General features: G+C 42.3%; 1 protein-coding gene across 3 annotated transcripts in view; it reads left to right on the forward strand.

Annotated features, from left to right (window-relative positions):
* The first annotated feature begins 3136 nt into the window (after nucleotides 1–3136).
* Nucleotides 3137–15941, forward strand: part of prelid1b (PRELI domain containing 1b) — a 23020-nt gene continuing 10215 nt past the window's right edge. For all 3 annotated transcript variants that reach the window (XR_008810268.1, XM_056280640.1, XM_056280641.1), the window contains exons 1-5: nucleotides 3137–3205; nucleotides 3960–4165; nucleotides 4564–4789; nucleotides 5439–5552; nucleotides 6561–6639. Coding sequence is in view for 2 of the 3 variants with exons in the window: in XM_056280640.1 (XP_056136615.1) it covers nucleotides 4005–4165; nucleotides 4564–4789; nucleotides 5439–5552; nucleotides 6561–6639 (580 nt within the window). In the remaining variant the exon portion in view is untranslated. The remainder of the gene's footprint in view (nucleotides 3206–3959; nucleotides 4166–4563; nucleotides 4790–5438; nucleotides 5553–6560; nucleotides 6640–15941) is intronic.

The raw sequence follows: 15941 nt of genomic DNA on the forward strand, positions 1-15941 counted from the left end.
GAAATTCTGAAGGAAGAATATGTCAAGAGTGTGTCAAGAGTGCGTTGGAGGTGAAGAGAGTGTTGGGCAGAGTATGAAGCTGGAAATCAAAGGTGTGATGATGAATGTTATCAGTGCATATGCCCCGCAAGTTGGTTGTGACATGGAAGAGAAAAAAAATTCTTGAGTGAGTTGGATGAAGTGGTTGAGAGTGTACCCAAGGAGGAGAGAGTGGTTATTGGGGCAGATTTCAATTGGCATGTTGATGAAAGGAACAGAGGTGATGAGGAGGTGATGGGTAGGTATGGTGTCAGGGAGAGAAATGTGGAAGGACAGATGGTGGTGGATTTTACGAAAAGGATGGAAATGGCTGTGGTGAATACATATTTTAAGAAGAGGGAGGAACACAGGATGACATATAAGAGTGGAGGAAAGTGCACACAGGTGGATTATATATTATGTAGAAGGCACAATCTGAAAGGGATTGGACACTGCAAGGAGGTGACAGGGGAGAACATAGCTAGGCAGCATCAGATGATGGTCTGTAGGACGACTTTGGAGACCAAGAAGAGGAAGCGAGTGAAGGTAGAGCCAAGGATCAAATGGTGGAAGTTGAAGAAGGAAGACTATTGTGTGGATTCAGGTAGGAGTTAAGACAGGCACTGGGTGGTAGTGAAAAGTTGCCACGTGACTGGGCAAGCACTGCAGAAATGTGAGGGAGACAGCTAGGAGGGTACTTGGTGTATCATCAGGACAGAGGAAGGAAGAAAAGGAGATTCAATGGTGGAATGAGGAAATACAGCAAAGTACAGGGGAAGAGGTTGTCAAAGAAGAAGTGGGATAGTCAGCGAGATGATGAAAGTAGACAGCAGTACAAAGAGATTAGGCGTAAAGCAAAGAGAGAGGTGGCAAAGGCAAAAGAAAAGGCGTATGGTGAGTTGTATGAGAGGTTAGACACCAAGGAAGGGGAAAAGGACTTGTACCGATTGGCTAGACAGAGGGACCGAGCTGGGACAGATTTGCAGCAGGTTAGGGCGATCAATGATAGAGATGGAAATGTGCTGACAAGCGAGGAGAGTGCGCTGAGAAAGCGGAAGGTGTACTTTGAGGGGTTGATGAATGAAGAAAATGAGAGAGAGAAGGTTGAATGATATGGGGATAGTGAATCAGAATCAGGAAGCGCAGTGGATTAGCAAGGAGGAAGTGAGGGCAGCTTCTTGATGGACCTGTGGAGGCATGGAGATGTTTAGGAGACGACAGAGGAGTTTTTAGCTAGATTGTTTAACATCAACTTGGAAAGTGAGACGATGCCTGAGTAAGGAGTGGAGAAGAAGCATACTGGTACTTATTTTCAAGAATAAGGGCAATGTGCAGAACTGTAGCAACTACACAGGTATAAAGTTGATCAGCCACAGCATGAAGACACGAGAAAGCGTAATAGAAGCTAGGTTAAGAGGAGAGATGATGATTAGCGAGCAGCAGTATGGTTTCATGTCACGAAAAAGCACGACAGATACGATGTTTGCTTTGAGAATGTTGATTGAGAAGTATAGAGAAGGCCAGAAGGAGTGACATTATGTCTTTGTGGATTTAGAGAAAGTATATGACAGGGTGCCGAGAGAGGAGGTGTGGTATTGTATGAGGAAGTCGGGAGTTACGGAGAAGTATGTAGGAGTGGTGCAGGATATGCATGAGGGAAGTGTGACAGTAGCGAGGTGTGCGATTGGAATGACACTTGGGTTCAAGATAGAGGTGGCATACATCAAAGATCAGCTCTGAGCCCTTTTTTGTTTGCAATGGTGATGGACAGGTTGACAGACAAGATCAGGCAGGAGTCTCCGTGGACTATGATGTTTGCGGATGACTGTGATCTGTAGCAAGAGTAGGGTGCAAGTTGAGGAGAGCCTGGAGAGGTGGGGGTAGGCACTGGAGAGAAGAGGAATGAAAGTCAGTAGGAGCAACACGGAATACATATGTGTGAATGAGATGGAGGACAGCGGAATGGTGAGGGTGCAAGGAGTAGAAGTGACAAAGGCATATGAGTTTAAATACTTGGGGTCAACTGTCCAAAGTAATGGGGAGTGCAGAAGAGAGGTGAAGAAGAGAGTACAGGCAGAGTGGCGTGGGTGGAGAAGAGTGTCAGAGTGATTTGCGACAGAAGGGTACCTACCAGCAAGATTTAAAGGGAAGGTTTACAAGATGGTTGTGAGACCAGAGCTATGTTATATGGTTTGGACACGGTGGCACTGACGAAAAGACAGGAGGCGGAAGCTGGGGGTGGCAGAGTTGAAGATGCTACAGTTTTCATTGGGAGTGATGAAGAACGACAGGATTAGGAATGATTATATTAGAGGAACAGCTCAGGTTGGACGGTTTGGAGACAAAGCAAGAGAGGCAAGGCTGAGATAGCTTGGACGTGTGGAGGAGAGATGCTGAGTATATTGGGAGAAGGATGCTGATTATGGAGCTGCCAGGGAAGAGGAAAAGAGGAAGGCCTAAGAGGAGGTTTATGGATGTGGTGAGGGAGGACATGCAGGTGACTGGTTTGACAGAGGAAGATGCAGAGGACAGGAAGAAATGGAAACGGATGATCTGCTGTGGCGACCCCTAACGGGAGCAGCCGAAAGTAGTAGTAGTAGTAGCAGTAGTGCTTGCCGAGTTTAAACTGCATCACAATCATCGTCGTTTCGTTGGACTGCCAATGAAGTAGTAGGAGTTGTAGATTAAAATAAAAAATGTGCAGTGTGTGGATTTGGGCTCGTACTTCTTTTCACGAAAACACATACACTAGGGTCATCATTTAATATACAAAGATGACGTAAATATAAAAAGACACAATTTTATGCCCTGAGGTTTTAACTTTAATGTACTATAACTAGATGACGAAATAAAGCAACGTATTAACTATTATACGGCTGTTCTCGTCCAGTTGTTTATTGAATAATTTTTCAGTTTGAGCGAAACGAAGTCGCTTGTTTGCGCGACGATGGTGACACGTGTAAACAACATAAAAGTAAACAAACAACAATACTGATTACCTTAACGCTATGGGACTGCTTTTCGTCTGTTTTGCTGAGGCGCAGGCAACGCAAAAGACAGCCAAATTAGCCGACGTTGACCTCTCTAATGCTTGGCTGCCTGTCACATGTAACCTAACGGAGATAGTTAGCTAACATTAGCAACATTAACAACTCTTACTTAGCAAAACTTTGAGTAAAAGACAAAGGTAGGCTGCTTTTTTAATCTTCACGTTACGTCAAAAATCAACGAAAAACGCCTACATGAAGATTACGAAGTTCTGTCAATTTCAACCGTAGTTTGCAATTTAAGTGACGTTGTAGCTCTAATGTTACGTCAACCTAGCTAACCTAGCCCATACTGTCACTTCCTTGGTGACTTGTGTACGTAGGTTAGTTTAGTTGGATAATGAGTGTTTTAACAGCTGGTTAACTATTACAATGATTGATTAAAATGTTACATTGTCACAACTGTTACATATTAGCTGTTTAGCTATCTAGCATAGCAATCATGTCAGCAAACCAGCAGCAGGGACATAATAACATTGAGTTTACCATACAAGCCAGAGATAGTATACTTTATTAAAATGACAAACGTATCGGTGAACAACTAACAACACTCAAGTCACCTAAAACCTCTTTCTTTCGTTTAAACGAACAGCCACTCAATTCTATGAGAGTTAAAGCCGCATTGAATTAGACTATTTGAAGTTGATGATGCGGTAAAATGCTTGAACCATATCCACAAAGTGACGACGAGTTTGTCATAAATGATAGCTTGGCAAAAGCCACATCACACACCGAGAACCCTCACAATGATTCAGTGTGATCTGTAATGTCGTTGTTTTACATTGTTGTCAACACGACTGTTAATTTTATGTACACACAACTGTTTCCAAACGACGATTGCAAACACAGATGGATGGATGGATAACGCTGCCTCTTTCCCTGCACCCTTTGCAGGATTTTGCAAGAGCATTGGATGGAGTCTGCATCTTCGTTTGCTGTATGTTATTTAATCAGAGAGCGTCATCACGGTTTGGGATACGGAATATCTTATACATTGGTGAAAGAATAATGGTCAAGTATTTCTCCAATAGCACTGACATTAAGTGTTCTTGGGACTATGTAGTTTCAGCATTCTGGCAGAGGTACCCCAACCCATTCAGGTGCAGTTACATTTTCATGGTTGATATTTTTTACAGGTTCTCATATAATAGTTATCTTTTAGATTAGGGCTTGATGACTATGCATTTAACAAGTTCAGATTAAGAAATGTTCACAGGGAAGTACTAGCAGGTTTGTTGTACTTTGTGTTTTTTCCTGCTTTTGCCGTACACTGACACCCTCTGAAATTTTATTCAACTATGCATAGTATCACACTTTCAAAGTCCATGTGAAGTACAAAACACCCATTTTTTTAGTCATTTGATTGTTCAGAAATGAGCCTCTGAGTGACACAATATTTTTAAAAAGAACTATGGCTTTTCATAAACTGAGCTATAAACCAGGAAGTTAGCCTACTGACTTCCTGGCTGACTTGCATGTGGATTTGTGTGTCCATTAGCACTCATGTTCTCACAGAGGATGTTCTGTACCGTGAGGTGTCCGCAGACCACCAACTGTTTACCAGACGTCTCCTAACAAAGACCAATCGGCTGCCCCGATGGGCAGAAAAGATCTTCCCCTCCAACATAGCCCGTTCTGTCTACGTTGTGGAGGACTCCATTGTGGACCCTGTCGCTAGGAGCTTGACCACTTACACCTGGAACCTTAACCACACAACCCTCATGGTGAGGTGTGCGCTAGTTAAATTGAAACAAAACCTGGCTGTGTTTGTTTTTTGGGATCTCCATTAGCTGCCACAAATGCAGTAACATAATCTTCCTGGGTTTCATACAGACAAAATATACAAACCAAAACATCTATATACAACACATACACACATAAACATATACACTTACATACACACATAAACCCACACATACTCACGAGTTTATGCCAACATACTTATTTATATACCTACATTACACACAAACATACATACATGCATTCAAGAGTGAAAAACAATATCAGACATCTTAAAGCAGTATTAACCAATGTTTTTGGTATTAACAGAAAATCAAATGACTGCCTGTAACGTGAAAGGATTGCTTGTAGTGCTGATCGCATAGGGAATCAACACTTGATTCTTGATTCTGTTTTTTTTCCCCTCCTGAACCTTGTGAGATACCTGTCAATGTTTGGAAATCTAGACTCATCAAAATCTTAAAGGATAATGTCAAAATAGTAATTCTGCTTTAGGACCGATTAATCTCTTTCAGCCAGCTGTTGGCGCTACAACCATCTTTTGAGTTAATGAGTAAGTAAGTTACAGGTCAATAAAAAGCCGTAGCATGTAATACTAAACAATATCTGCTGTCATTGGCTTTCCCATCATAGTCCGTTGAAGAACGTTGTGTTTTCCAAGAGTCTGCTGAGCAGCCAGCCTCCACCCAGCTTAGACGTGAGGCATGGATATCCTCAAGTGTGTATGGCTTCTCCAGACCTATTCAGGTACATTACAACTGCATTGCATCGAGTGTATAAATGCTGTCCTGTGTGTCTGGTGAAAGTTTCTTGAAAGCTAGTGCACATTGGTTCTTTTTGTCATTGACTACCTGTGTCATAACTCAATCACTAAATCGGCACTTATCTCCATTACTATTTTTTCCATTCTGAAAAATGGAAGGAAAAAAATGTGTTATTGCTTATATAATGAGATCAGTGTGTTATAATAAATGTTTCTAGGTACCAATATATGGAGTTCTGTTAATGGAAGTTAATGTTTCCCACAGTTAGCGATTGAGGTATGTGTCATGCAGTATAAAACGTAGTGTTAACAGTAGATACTGGGTGATCCTTATTAATAAGCACATCATGAACCGGAAAAAAGGGGAATCTGATCAGTGTGTTATAATAAATGTTTCTAGGTACCAATATATGAAGTTCTGTTAATGGAAGTTAATCTGTTTCCCACAGTTACCGATTGAGGTATATGTGTCATGCTATATAAAACGTAGTGTTAACAGTAGATACTGGGTGGTCCTTATTAACAAGCACATCATGAACTGGAGAAAAGGGGAATCTAATCAGTGAAATCAGCTGGTGCAGTGTTGGAAAGAAAGTTTTGCATAGACATACATTGCTCTACGTGGAACTAGATTGAAGTTGGTTTCACTGATGTCAACATGTTAGGTTTCATGACAGAGGCTGTCAAAGTATTTTCAGCCTCGAGTAAACTAGTAAGTTTTTAGGGTAGGCAATAACATGCCCAGGGAACATTGAATCCAGCATGCAGATGCCAAAACAAAGGAATGTAGGAGAAAGCAAATTGAGGTCATGTATATGTCAGATTATTTTAATCAGTATTAGTGAATTCAATGAGAGTATTATAGTATTAGTGAGAGAGAGAGAGAGAGAGAGAGAGAGAGAGAGAAAGAAAGAAAGATGGAGGGAGAGCGAAATTAAGAGAGAGGCTCATTTAGATGTTTCACCATTTCTTTTTTCTTGTCGTTTTCCCAGGAGTTTGGTTTGGCTCGCTTCAAGAGCAACCAGGTGAAAGCCATGAAAGGGCTGGAGTATGCACTATCAAATTTACATGGTATGTACACTGCACCAATGAAGGTGGAAGAAAAGAAACAAACCCACTTATTTTTTGTTGTGACTGGATCTGGGAAGGCTGAAACTTGTATAAGAAGTTTAGCTTTTTTCTCTCCAGTCATTGTAGGAATCAGACATTTTCTCAACTTTTTTCCTGCATGGCCAGTGAAACCTCTTTATCATCATGAATGTGATTAGTTGAGTGAAATCAAAGTTGAAGTTATTATAAAAATTACATCCCCTGGCCAGTCAACACTCCTCTTGAACATCTCTTTCCTTACATCCACAGATAGTTGGCACATGATTACACTGCTGTCTGTTGCATCTCTTAAGAGTCTTTCACAGTGTAGTAGGCAGCAGCAGCAGCAGTAATTTAAGTGTGCTTGAGTATGTCTGCTAGGTCTGTTGGAGATGGTCTTGTCTGGATATTGACAACTTCAAGTTCTACTTAATTCAAATAGGCGCCGACTGATTTGAGCATCTAAAGGAGCATAAAAGTCAGTGTACACATTTTAAAGGGGACCTATTATGCTACTTTTCAACAATTTAATATAAGTCTTTGGGGTCCCTAAAACATGTCTTTGAATATTTTTGCTGAAAATACCACTCAAATTATGCGTTGTAGCACGCTTCTATACCCCTCTGTTGACCTCCTGTTCAGATTACTCGGATTGATCATGTGCTAATTTGATGCAAATGAGCTGCTGCACCCCACGCCCCACTCCGTGATGTCATTCCCAGGTGAGAACGAGATGTAAACAGAACCTCTTCAGTCCACTCCACCGAGTTGACTGATACTTGAGGATCTTCTCTGAGTGTGAAAAATAACAGCAATCATTGCGTATATAGCCATTCGCAGTTTCACTGTACGGGCCGTGTGTACTTAGACTTGCATGGCTTAATCTTTGAGACAAGCTGGCAGGATCAACCAGGTAGCCTCATGTCGCCGAGCCCGGCTGAACGGACTGGGCTGGGCGAACCCGAAAACCGCAATCCCGTTGGAGGTGGGGTGTACGGACGGGTAGGTGACGGACCCCGCGGCCGGGTTCGGTAAACACCGGTTGGGAGTTCGGCCCTTGCTTTGAGGAGTTTTTTTTTTAAGCGTGCGCTTCAGCGTGCGAGGATTTTGAGAAATGTCTCCCGGGAAGCGCCGCGAGGTACACACCGAGCTCTTGGACCGAGGGAGGGACGGCCAACCTCGCGGCGGGAGCCGTGGAAGAACTGGGACAAACGGTCCGGCTGAGCCCCGCCGTAAGAGCTGACGAACGGAGCAACGGAGGGGACCAGGCGCTAGAGCCCCTCCCACTCGGCACTCTGCAAAAAAAAAAAAAAGAAGTTCCGCAAGACCGGAGGAACCGACCACCCGAACGGCGGCGAAGCCGGCCGGTGGAGACGCTCCGAAGGCGTGTTAAGTTAAATTAGCCCATTCATCAGGACACAAAGACACAAAGCGAGTCCGGGTATGGTGTAGGCAGCCCGGTCAGCCGCGGTACGGCCGACACGTCCCCTGGCTCTCACATTGAAAATCGAGTCTCCTGAAAACCTGCCGAAACCCGTCACACACTACAGTTAGGCCGGGAGCCAGGAGCCCAAGATGACCTTTCTATTTCAAAAATTACTCTTGCTGTGGCCTAAAGTCTTCTCTATACCTCAAATCAGAGAACATTTAATTTTTTAGTCACTAGCATTCCAAATGGGGGTAAGTGCAATTTATTGCATTTAACAATATGTTCATATGTACTGCTTACTACTGCTATCTGAAGTGAACATGAAAAGTGAATACTAAAGAACCTGTAGGAAAACAAATGCTTTTAAATGGTGTCTCATAGGCCTATAGCAATGGGCCTATAGGTCCAAATCAATGCACTCAAGTAGAAGCCAACCACCAATAGAGTACAGTAAACATTTTTTATTATATATATTTTTTTAGAAAACAGATGGCTTTCATTTTATTAACAACAATGAAACATTAATTCCTACCCTCTTACCCCATCCCATCCCACTGTCCCCAAAAAAAACTACACAAAATATAGGCAAAGGGAGAAACAACAACAGAAGAAGCCAAAAATTCACCTTAAAAAATAAAAATAATATAAAATAAATCATAATTGGTGGCTCACTGGGATAGTGCGCGTACCACAACACTAGTCCCTAACGCATCAGCATGGGTTTGAATCCGGCCCACTTCCATATGCTGCATGTCCTCCCTTCTCTCTTTCCCCACTCATGTCTCTTTCAACTGTGCTATCTAATAAAGCTGAAATCCGAAAAAAATCTAAAAAAATAAAATAAAATCTAAATTGCGTTTGATATCTTAATCATCCCCATATTCCTCCTCTTCTTCATTATCATCCATGTTAGTGTGTATTTCCTCAAGGTCATCCTCATCTGTCCCCTCTTCTTCCAAGACATCAACAAGGGCCTGGGGGATGACATCACCCTCAAACCACAGAGGTTCTAGCTTGCCATCGTCATTTACATGAAACCCATGGTCCAAAGGGGATGGGACTTCTGGGTGGTTTTCATGAGCCCTTTTCCAGATTCCTACTTGGTAGTTCACTCTCTTTATGTGCTGCAAAAGGACTCGCTTGCACGGTGGAAAGGTGGAAAGGTCAATAGAGAGACCTTGTCGCAGCTCGAGGCTTGAGCCACATATTTTCTTGACCTTGACCTCTCTTGCCTCATCAACCTGCTTAACTCGAGGACCAAAGCCATAGAGACAACAGGTGAACTCTTCGGCACCACTGAGGACAAGCTCATCAAGCTCCCAAGAGTTCCCCACTGCAGCAAAGATCTGAATGAACTTTGAATTCTGATTCAGAATCTTGATCGGTCGCACCTTTCCTTTGCCTTTGAATGCTGAAGTGCAGTCGGCACCAGTGAAGGCATGCAAGGCCAGCAGAGCTGAAACATGTTCTTGTGAATAATTGTCAGCCAGTTGGTTGATATTGATCAGCTTATTTCCCATGTCAAAGATGATGTCAACTGTGAATGATTTGGTGTAGTAGAGGAGAATGAAGAAAATGTCAGAGTATTTTGCTCTGATGCTGACTGTTTTGATGTGAGGCATTTTGGTTTGGAAATAATTTATGTAGAGGATCACCCTCACATCAGTTTCCTCATGGTTTGAACAGATCTCAGCTAGAAGTTCTTTTGATATTACTCCAGCATGACATTCAATTTTGAAAGCTTCACCAGCCTCTATGAAGATGACAGGCCTTCTGAGGATCTCTTCCATCATATCTGCAGAGCTCCAGTGCTCGAGAAGTAAATGAATGAATGATTTCTTGTTTTCATCATTTGTGAGGAAAACTTTCCAATCTGCAGGTCAATGAACATTCAGACCACTAACTATGAACCGTTCCCCACAACCTCTACGATCCCTCTCAGCTGATTTTGGTGAATGAAGACGGTCTGCATAAGTGTCTGTGCTGAATACTGTTTCAGCTGCAGCAGGTAGACATTTGAAGGTGCGCTCTGATATAGTCTTTATTGTCCGGGGCACACCATTCATGTAGAATGAGGAGTTTCCATCTTGAATGAGAGCACATTGGCTAGGAGAGGGGAGCTGTGCATTCTCAGCATCTTTGATCATGTAGTTCATCCCTTGTGCCTTGTTGGTTTTTGCAAAGAAGCCATCGATTGTTGAGATGGAATATGGCGTCAGAGTCAGGGGATAGCACATGAGGTCAGAGATGCTGATTTGTGACCTTAGTAGCTGTGATTTGATGAAAATCTGAAAGATAAATCCACTTGTAGCCTTATACTGGATTATTCTCTGGTTTGATGCCATAAGCTTCCTTTTAGGTGTTGTGGAAGACATTGTCTTGAATTTGTTTCTCTTGATAGGATTAAAAAAAAGGACTTTCTTTGTAAGAAGACGATCACGGATGAACTCTTCTTTTTGAGTTTGGCCATTTTTTAGAGCATTCAGCACATCAGAGCGCACCTCTTCTGGCATAGCAGCGCCTGAAGTCAAACTTGTCAAGGGTTGAGAAGTCTCAAGCTGAAATGGGTTGATGAAACTCTGAAATGCTTCTATTGTTTGCTGCACTTGCTCCTCAGACCGTTTGATTTCACGTGGTCTTAGATCTCTTTGCTGCTTCTCTGAATGCTCACCTCGGCTGCTAATCATATTCCACATGGCCTCTACAAACTCTCCTTTAGCATGGGCAGTCAGGATGTGACGTTGGCTGGCTTCATAATTGCTGGTGATCCCACAGATTCCTGCTGAGTATGTTCCAGAACCCGAGTTTGACTTAAGCCATTTCATAGCTGTCTCCTCTATTGTTTTGTCAACGTGGCAGCGGTTACCTGGGATATGTGATCTGGCTACACTGATTGCTCCAGCGCGCAAAAGTTTCTCTGAACCAGGATGTGTTTCCTCAATATGTTCAAGAAAGCATCCAAAGTATGTGAGGAATCTAGCATAATTCTACTGATCTGAGCAGAAAAAAAAGTCTGGCATGATGTTTATGGCAGCTTTGTACCCATCATAGTCATTCATTTTGATTGCGCTGTTCATTGACAGGACAAGCCAGATGCAGTCCATGTATTGCATCCAAAACCGGCCAGTTTCTCCCAGCTCCCCCTTTCTCACTCTTTCTCTAAATGAATTGTATTCTGTTATGTGGTGAGATATATCAGCCGATGATAGAACTTCAGTTAGAGTAGATTAATTCGGGGTATGTTTTTCTAGAAAAAATGTACCTTCAGCTGAGAGTGCTCCATGAGTTTCCAGATACTTGTCATAGAGGAGTCTTTCAAGACCTTCTAGAATCGACTTGTGTGTGTTCATAGCTCTGTCCCAATTCTTTCCATCAGTGACCCCAGCCACAGAGCCTGTGGTGATCAGTTTTGCTTCCAAAGCCACTTCGACCCATCCACTCCCTTGACAGTATCTTCGGCCTATACCTTTCAAGTAAGCTCCACAGCAATGGAATGTAGCAATGAGGATGATGTGCTTTTTATATTTTTCAGGTTCATTCCATATTAGAGGGTAGGCTTTCATGCAAACACCTAGGTCAAATGTACTGATGGTGTACTCTTGTCCAGCTTCAGAGGATGCGACTTGGCTGCATCTAAGGCATTCTTGAATGGTTGTCAAGTCGGTTATGGGAGCATTGATCATGGGATAATACCCAATTGTGGTGAGGCATTTTGGAGAACGGCCAGTAACAGACACCCAACCTGACAGACCAGGGATGTGCTGATCGCCGGAGTTGATTTTACGAGCAATGACCCAAATTATATCACTATCTGATGATTTTGAGTGGTATATGGATGTGTTATTTGAATTGGATGACTCCAAGTTAGCTGGTTCAGATCGTTTCCGCTTGTAGTAAGTTGGCAACTCCTGAGCAGGACTTTTAAATGATCGTTGTTTTTTTGGCGGTTGAGTGTTCGGATTAGTGTAGGCTGACTCTTGTGTAGGCTGTGTTGTGGTCGGGGCTGCTGCATCTGCACAGGGCCCTTGATCTTGCAGGTAGATGCCTACAGCGGTATGAATGGACCCTACCCCATATACATCTGATACTAGCTGATCAAAATTGTCCCAGTCACAATGGAAGACTGCTCCATCAGGTTGTCTTGATAACATCTGAGTTGCTGATTAATGAAGCACTTTCCACAATTGAATTTGCCAGAGCCGTTTCAAGTTCTATTGAGTATGTGTAGGACTCACAGTGGCCAAGTCTATTTATCAGAGTGGTGATGCTCTTGGATCGGAAGAGATGGCGTAGTGTCATACATAGTAAGATGTGTTTCTTCATCTTCCATTGACCTGCTGTAACTGCTCTGCAGATGTCTTGAGAAATTGATGATGCCAGATTGTCCTCCCGATATGATTGCTTCCTCTCACCGCAGATTAGGTTTAAAACAAATTGGAAAACCTCAGAAGGAATCTCCTCTTTTGGGTCAGGGAGATCCTGAGCTCTAGGAGGCCAAGGGAGTGGTTCAGAATTTTTGAAGGCTTTTAGGATTTTCTTGTGAAGATCATGGCTGATCTCTTTACTCCAATAAGTAATTCCCATCTCATAAGCTGAATGCACTGTCGTCTTCATAGATTCTTGGGATGTACAAAACACTAATGTGTCTTTGTATGGGCAAGATGAGAAGTCGATACTATCTTTGAGATCAGGACAGCATTCGATTTTTAGTCTCAGGTTATGGCTTGTTATCTGAGCAGGAGCTTCTTCTCCAAATTGTCTCAAGGTTTCATTATACAAAACAGTAAGATGAGCATGTTTCACAACCTGACCCTTTTGAAGAACTTCTGTTTTTATATGAACATACACCCCAGCTTTACCGATCACTCCCTTCTTTGTAGTTATTTCATCCGCTGCAGCTGTAGTGTCAGGCTGAGGTGCTCGCTTTACTAAGTACTGCTTGCGACAGCAGTCATGAAATTGAGCCTCCTTAGCAAATAAATCAACTCCCTGGATTTTGCACAACAAATCTTCATCACCTAGTTCCATAGCTTTTTGCTCAATATTTTTGTATGCATTTGATTGGAATTTCTGCAAGCCATATCTATTGCCAGAAGCTTGCTTCACTGTGCCACTTTTGCAGAATATGCAATAATTTCCAAACAAAACAGAAAAATCCACATGCTCACGTGTTGGTCTAGTAGCGTATTTTTCTGCTTGACAATTTCTTGCTAAAGCACGGTTAGCATTACAGAAAAAAATGCGTCGACAGTTTTCATGATACCCACAATCAGCAGATAATTCATCAGGAATTGAGTCACAAACATCTGGCATGCCACCACAGTCAGACGTTTGTGTCAAAAGTTTGTTTTTCATGTCGTGGATTTCAGTAAATGCATTAAGTGGATCAGCCTTAGAAGAAAAGGCTATAAACTTAATATTTACTGTCCCCTTACAACCATGCAGAATGCAATTTCCCAGAGGTGACTGGGGCGGTGGCTGTTTCTTCTGTTTTGAAGAACTCTGGCAAGGTGTCCAGTCTTCATCATCTTGTCATCTCTTTGGCATCTTGACTGATTCATATACTGTAACAATGCAACCATCTTAAAATCAGTATTGCAATAATGAAATAGGGAGTACTATTCAGTGTGCCAATTCACATTGATTCAAATATAATGCTTTGCATTACAATTATTTCTCTTACCACCTCAAATGTGCAGACTGATAGTATTTCAACTGTAGCTACAACACACCTCATGAATATTGCAACCTCGCTAGCTTGATTGCAAAATTGTGCTTGCTAGCTAGCTAAAACTAAAGAGACTAGCTTAAATCATGTTAAGGTTGTTAAATATCAGTTTAATAAATATTCTAATCATTGTTACAATGCTTAGTCTCTGGTCTAGAACCTAATACATACCTTCAATCTGTGGTGGCCTTGTGGTATTCAGTCTGCTTTTGATACAGCCCACAGTTACCATGGCAATGGAAATTATACGTATCTGCTTTTTCCATATTTGAGGTACTGTAGGCCTATAGTGAAGACTTTCGGCCACAGCTAGAGTAATATTTGAGATAGAAAGGTCATCTTGGGCTCAAATTGAAGCTTAAGAACTAGGGAAGTTTTCTATACACAAGTGGGGCATACATATTCACCATAAAGTGCTGAAGAATAATCATTTTGATGATAATTTGTCAGGCGGACAGTACTTTTTTTGTCTTTTTGGGGATGATGTGGGTGATATCTTAAAATTGAGTTGCAGCAAGCCCCAGAATCATATTTTCCTGCTTCCCCCTATGTATCAGGATACTCTCTGCCAAATTTCATTCTTGTATGACTATTTATGCCATTGTAGTACCTTAATATTTGCATGTACATAATTTCGCCAGGAACATGGCTCAAAAATTGGGTTTTTGGCCCCCTGTGGCCAAACGGGGCCGAGTTGGGGGTGCTCGTTATCAACTTCTGATGGCCCAAGGTATAGGCTAACAAGAAATAATAGTGAAAAAAAGGTAGCAGGAAACATCCTGAGGGCTGGTCCTGGCTCCCGGCCTAAGTGTTTTGCCAACTTTAGCGGGAACGTTGCCATCAAAAATAAACTTTATCCACTCAGCTCTTCTGCCCTCCGAGGTTGGGAGCCGATGTAGGGATTTGTGCGGGTTATTACAGCCAAGAACAGCGCATTTTCCGTGCGGAGGCATAATGTCAGCTAGCGGTACCTGCAAAAAATGTCGATCTTTATAGCCATGTAAGGCAGGTGGGTGGAGATATTCAACTGAAGGCGGGATTATTATAATGAGTTTCCTTCCGTGACGTAAAGGCCAGAAGGATATTTGAACGGCTTGCTGGGTCTGAACTTTTTTCAAAAGATTTCAGTTTGGCTGCCCACAACAAAATCACTGGGTTGTTTTACTTCAAAGTTTGTGTGTTAGTAGGCCCATCAGACACGCAAATGTATATGCACCAAAAAAGTGCTTATAAAACACTGAAAAAGTGAGTTTTGCATAATAGGTCCCCTTTAAGTGCCATCTGGTTGCAAAGACCATGGAGCCCTAGCAACCAATGATGAAATGTTTGGATATCTAGATTAAGTTATGGCCTAATAAAGTAAACATCAACCAATGTTCGTATAACTTAAGTGTTGCAAACCACATCTCGTGAAATAAATTAAAATGTCTTGTCATTCAAAGGAAATGTGCGCCCAAAGAACATCAAAAGTTTGATTATGCTAAAACATCAATAACCTGCCAGCTAAATAGTCTGAATAGTGGCCATTCTGGGCAGACATGTTCCAAGGGGCCTTGTCAGTATCAAACTCAAGAGTTAGATATTGGATACTTAAAAAAAAAGTTCCAAACATCTAAGGTGAAAATGATTTTTCCTTTCAATTTCCATGTTATTTGCCTATTTGAGTTATGGTGAATGGATCTAGGGCAACTGTTATTGACAAAGTTACCACCACACTCTTGTGCTATCTGGTTGTTTGGCAGGGGGCACAGAAAAGTTAGAGCATCTGTGTAGTGGCACAAGCTGTGTGATCCGCTGATGCAGCATGCTGTTGTCTACAAGGGAATTCTCTCATTGTTGTAACTCTGTCCCAAACCCCCCTCTGTTGATGCAATGGCAGGACTTGGCATCAGGCTTAAAGTTACGGTAAGTATGTTAGCAGGGGGGCATCCATCTGCCATCCTGGGACATGCCCAGTGTTGTTCACGATGGCATGCAGGCCTCAAACTGTAGCATTTGTAGCAAAGGTAGTAGCTCTGTAGATCTTTCCTCCTTTTTGTATCCTGCAAATGATTCATAGTGCATTACGTTGGAAATGCAGTGATTAGTTAGTGTGCACAGTGAAATAGTCACTTCAAAGTTTATTTG

The sequence above is a fragment of the Lampris incognitus genome, chromosome 5, assembly GCF_029633865.1.
Source record: "Lampris incognitus isolate fLamInc1 chromosome 5, fLamInc1.hap2, whole genome shotgun sequence".
Taxonomy (NCBI): Eukaryota; Metazoa; Chordata; class Actinopteri; order Lampriformes; family Lampridae; genus Lampris; species Lampris incognitus.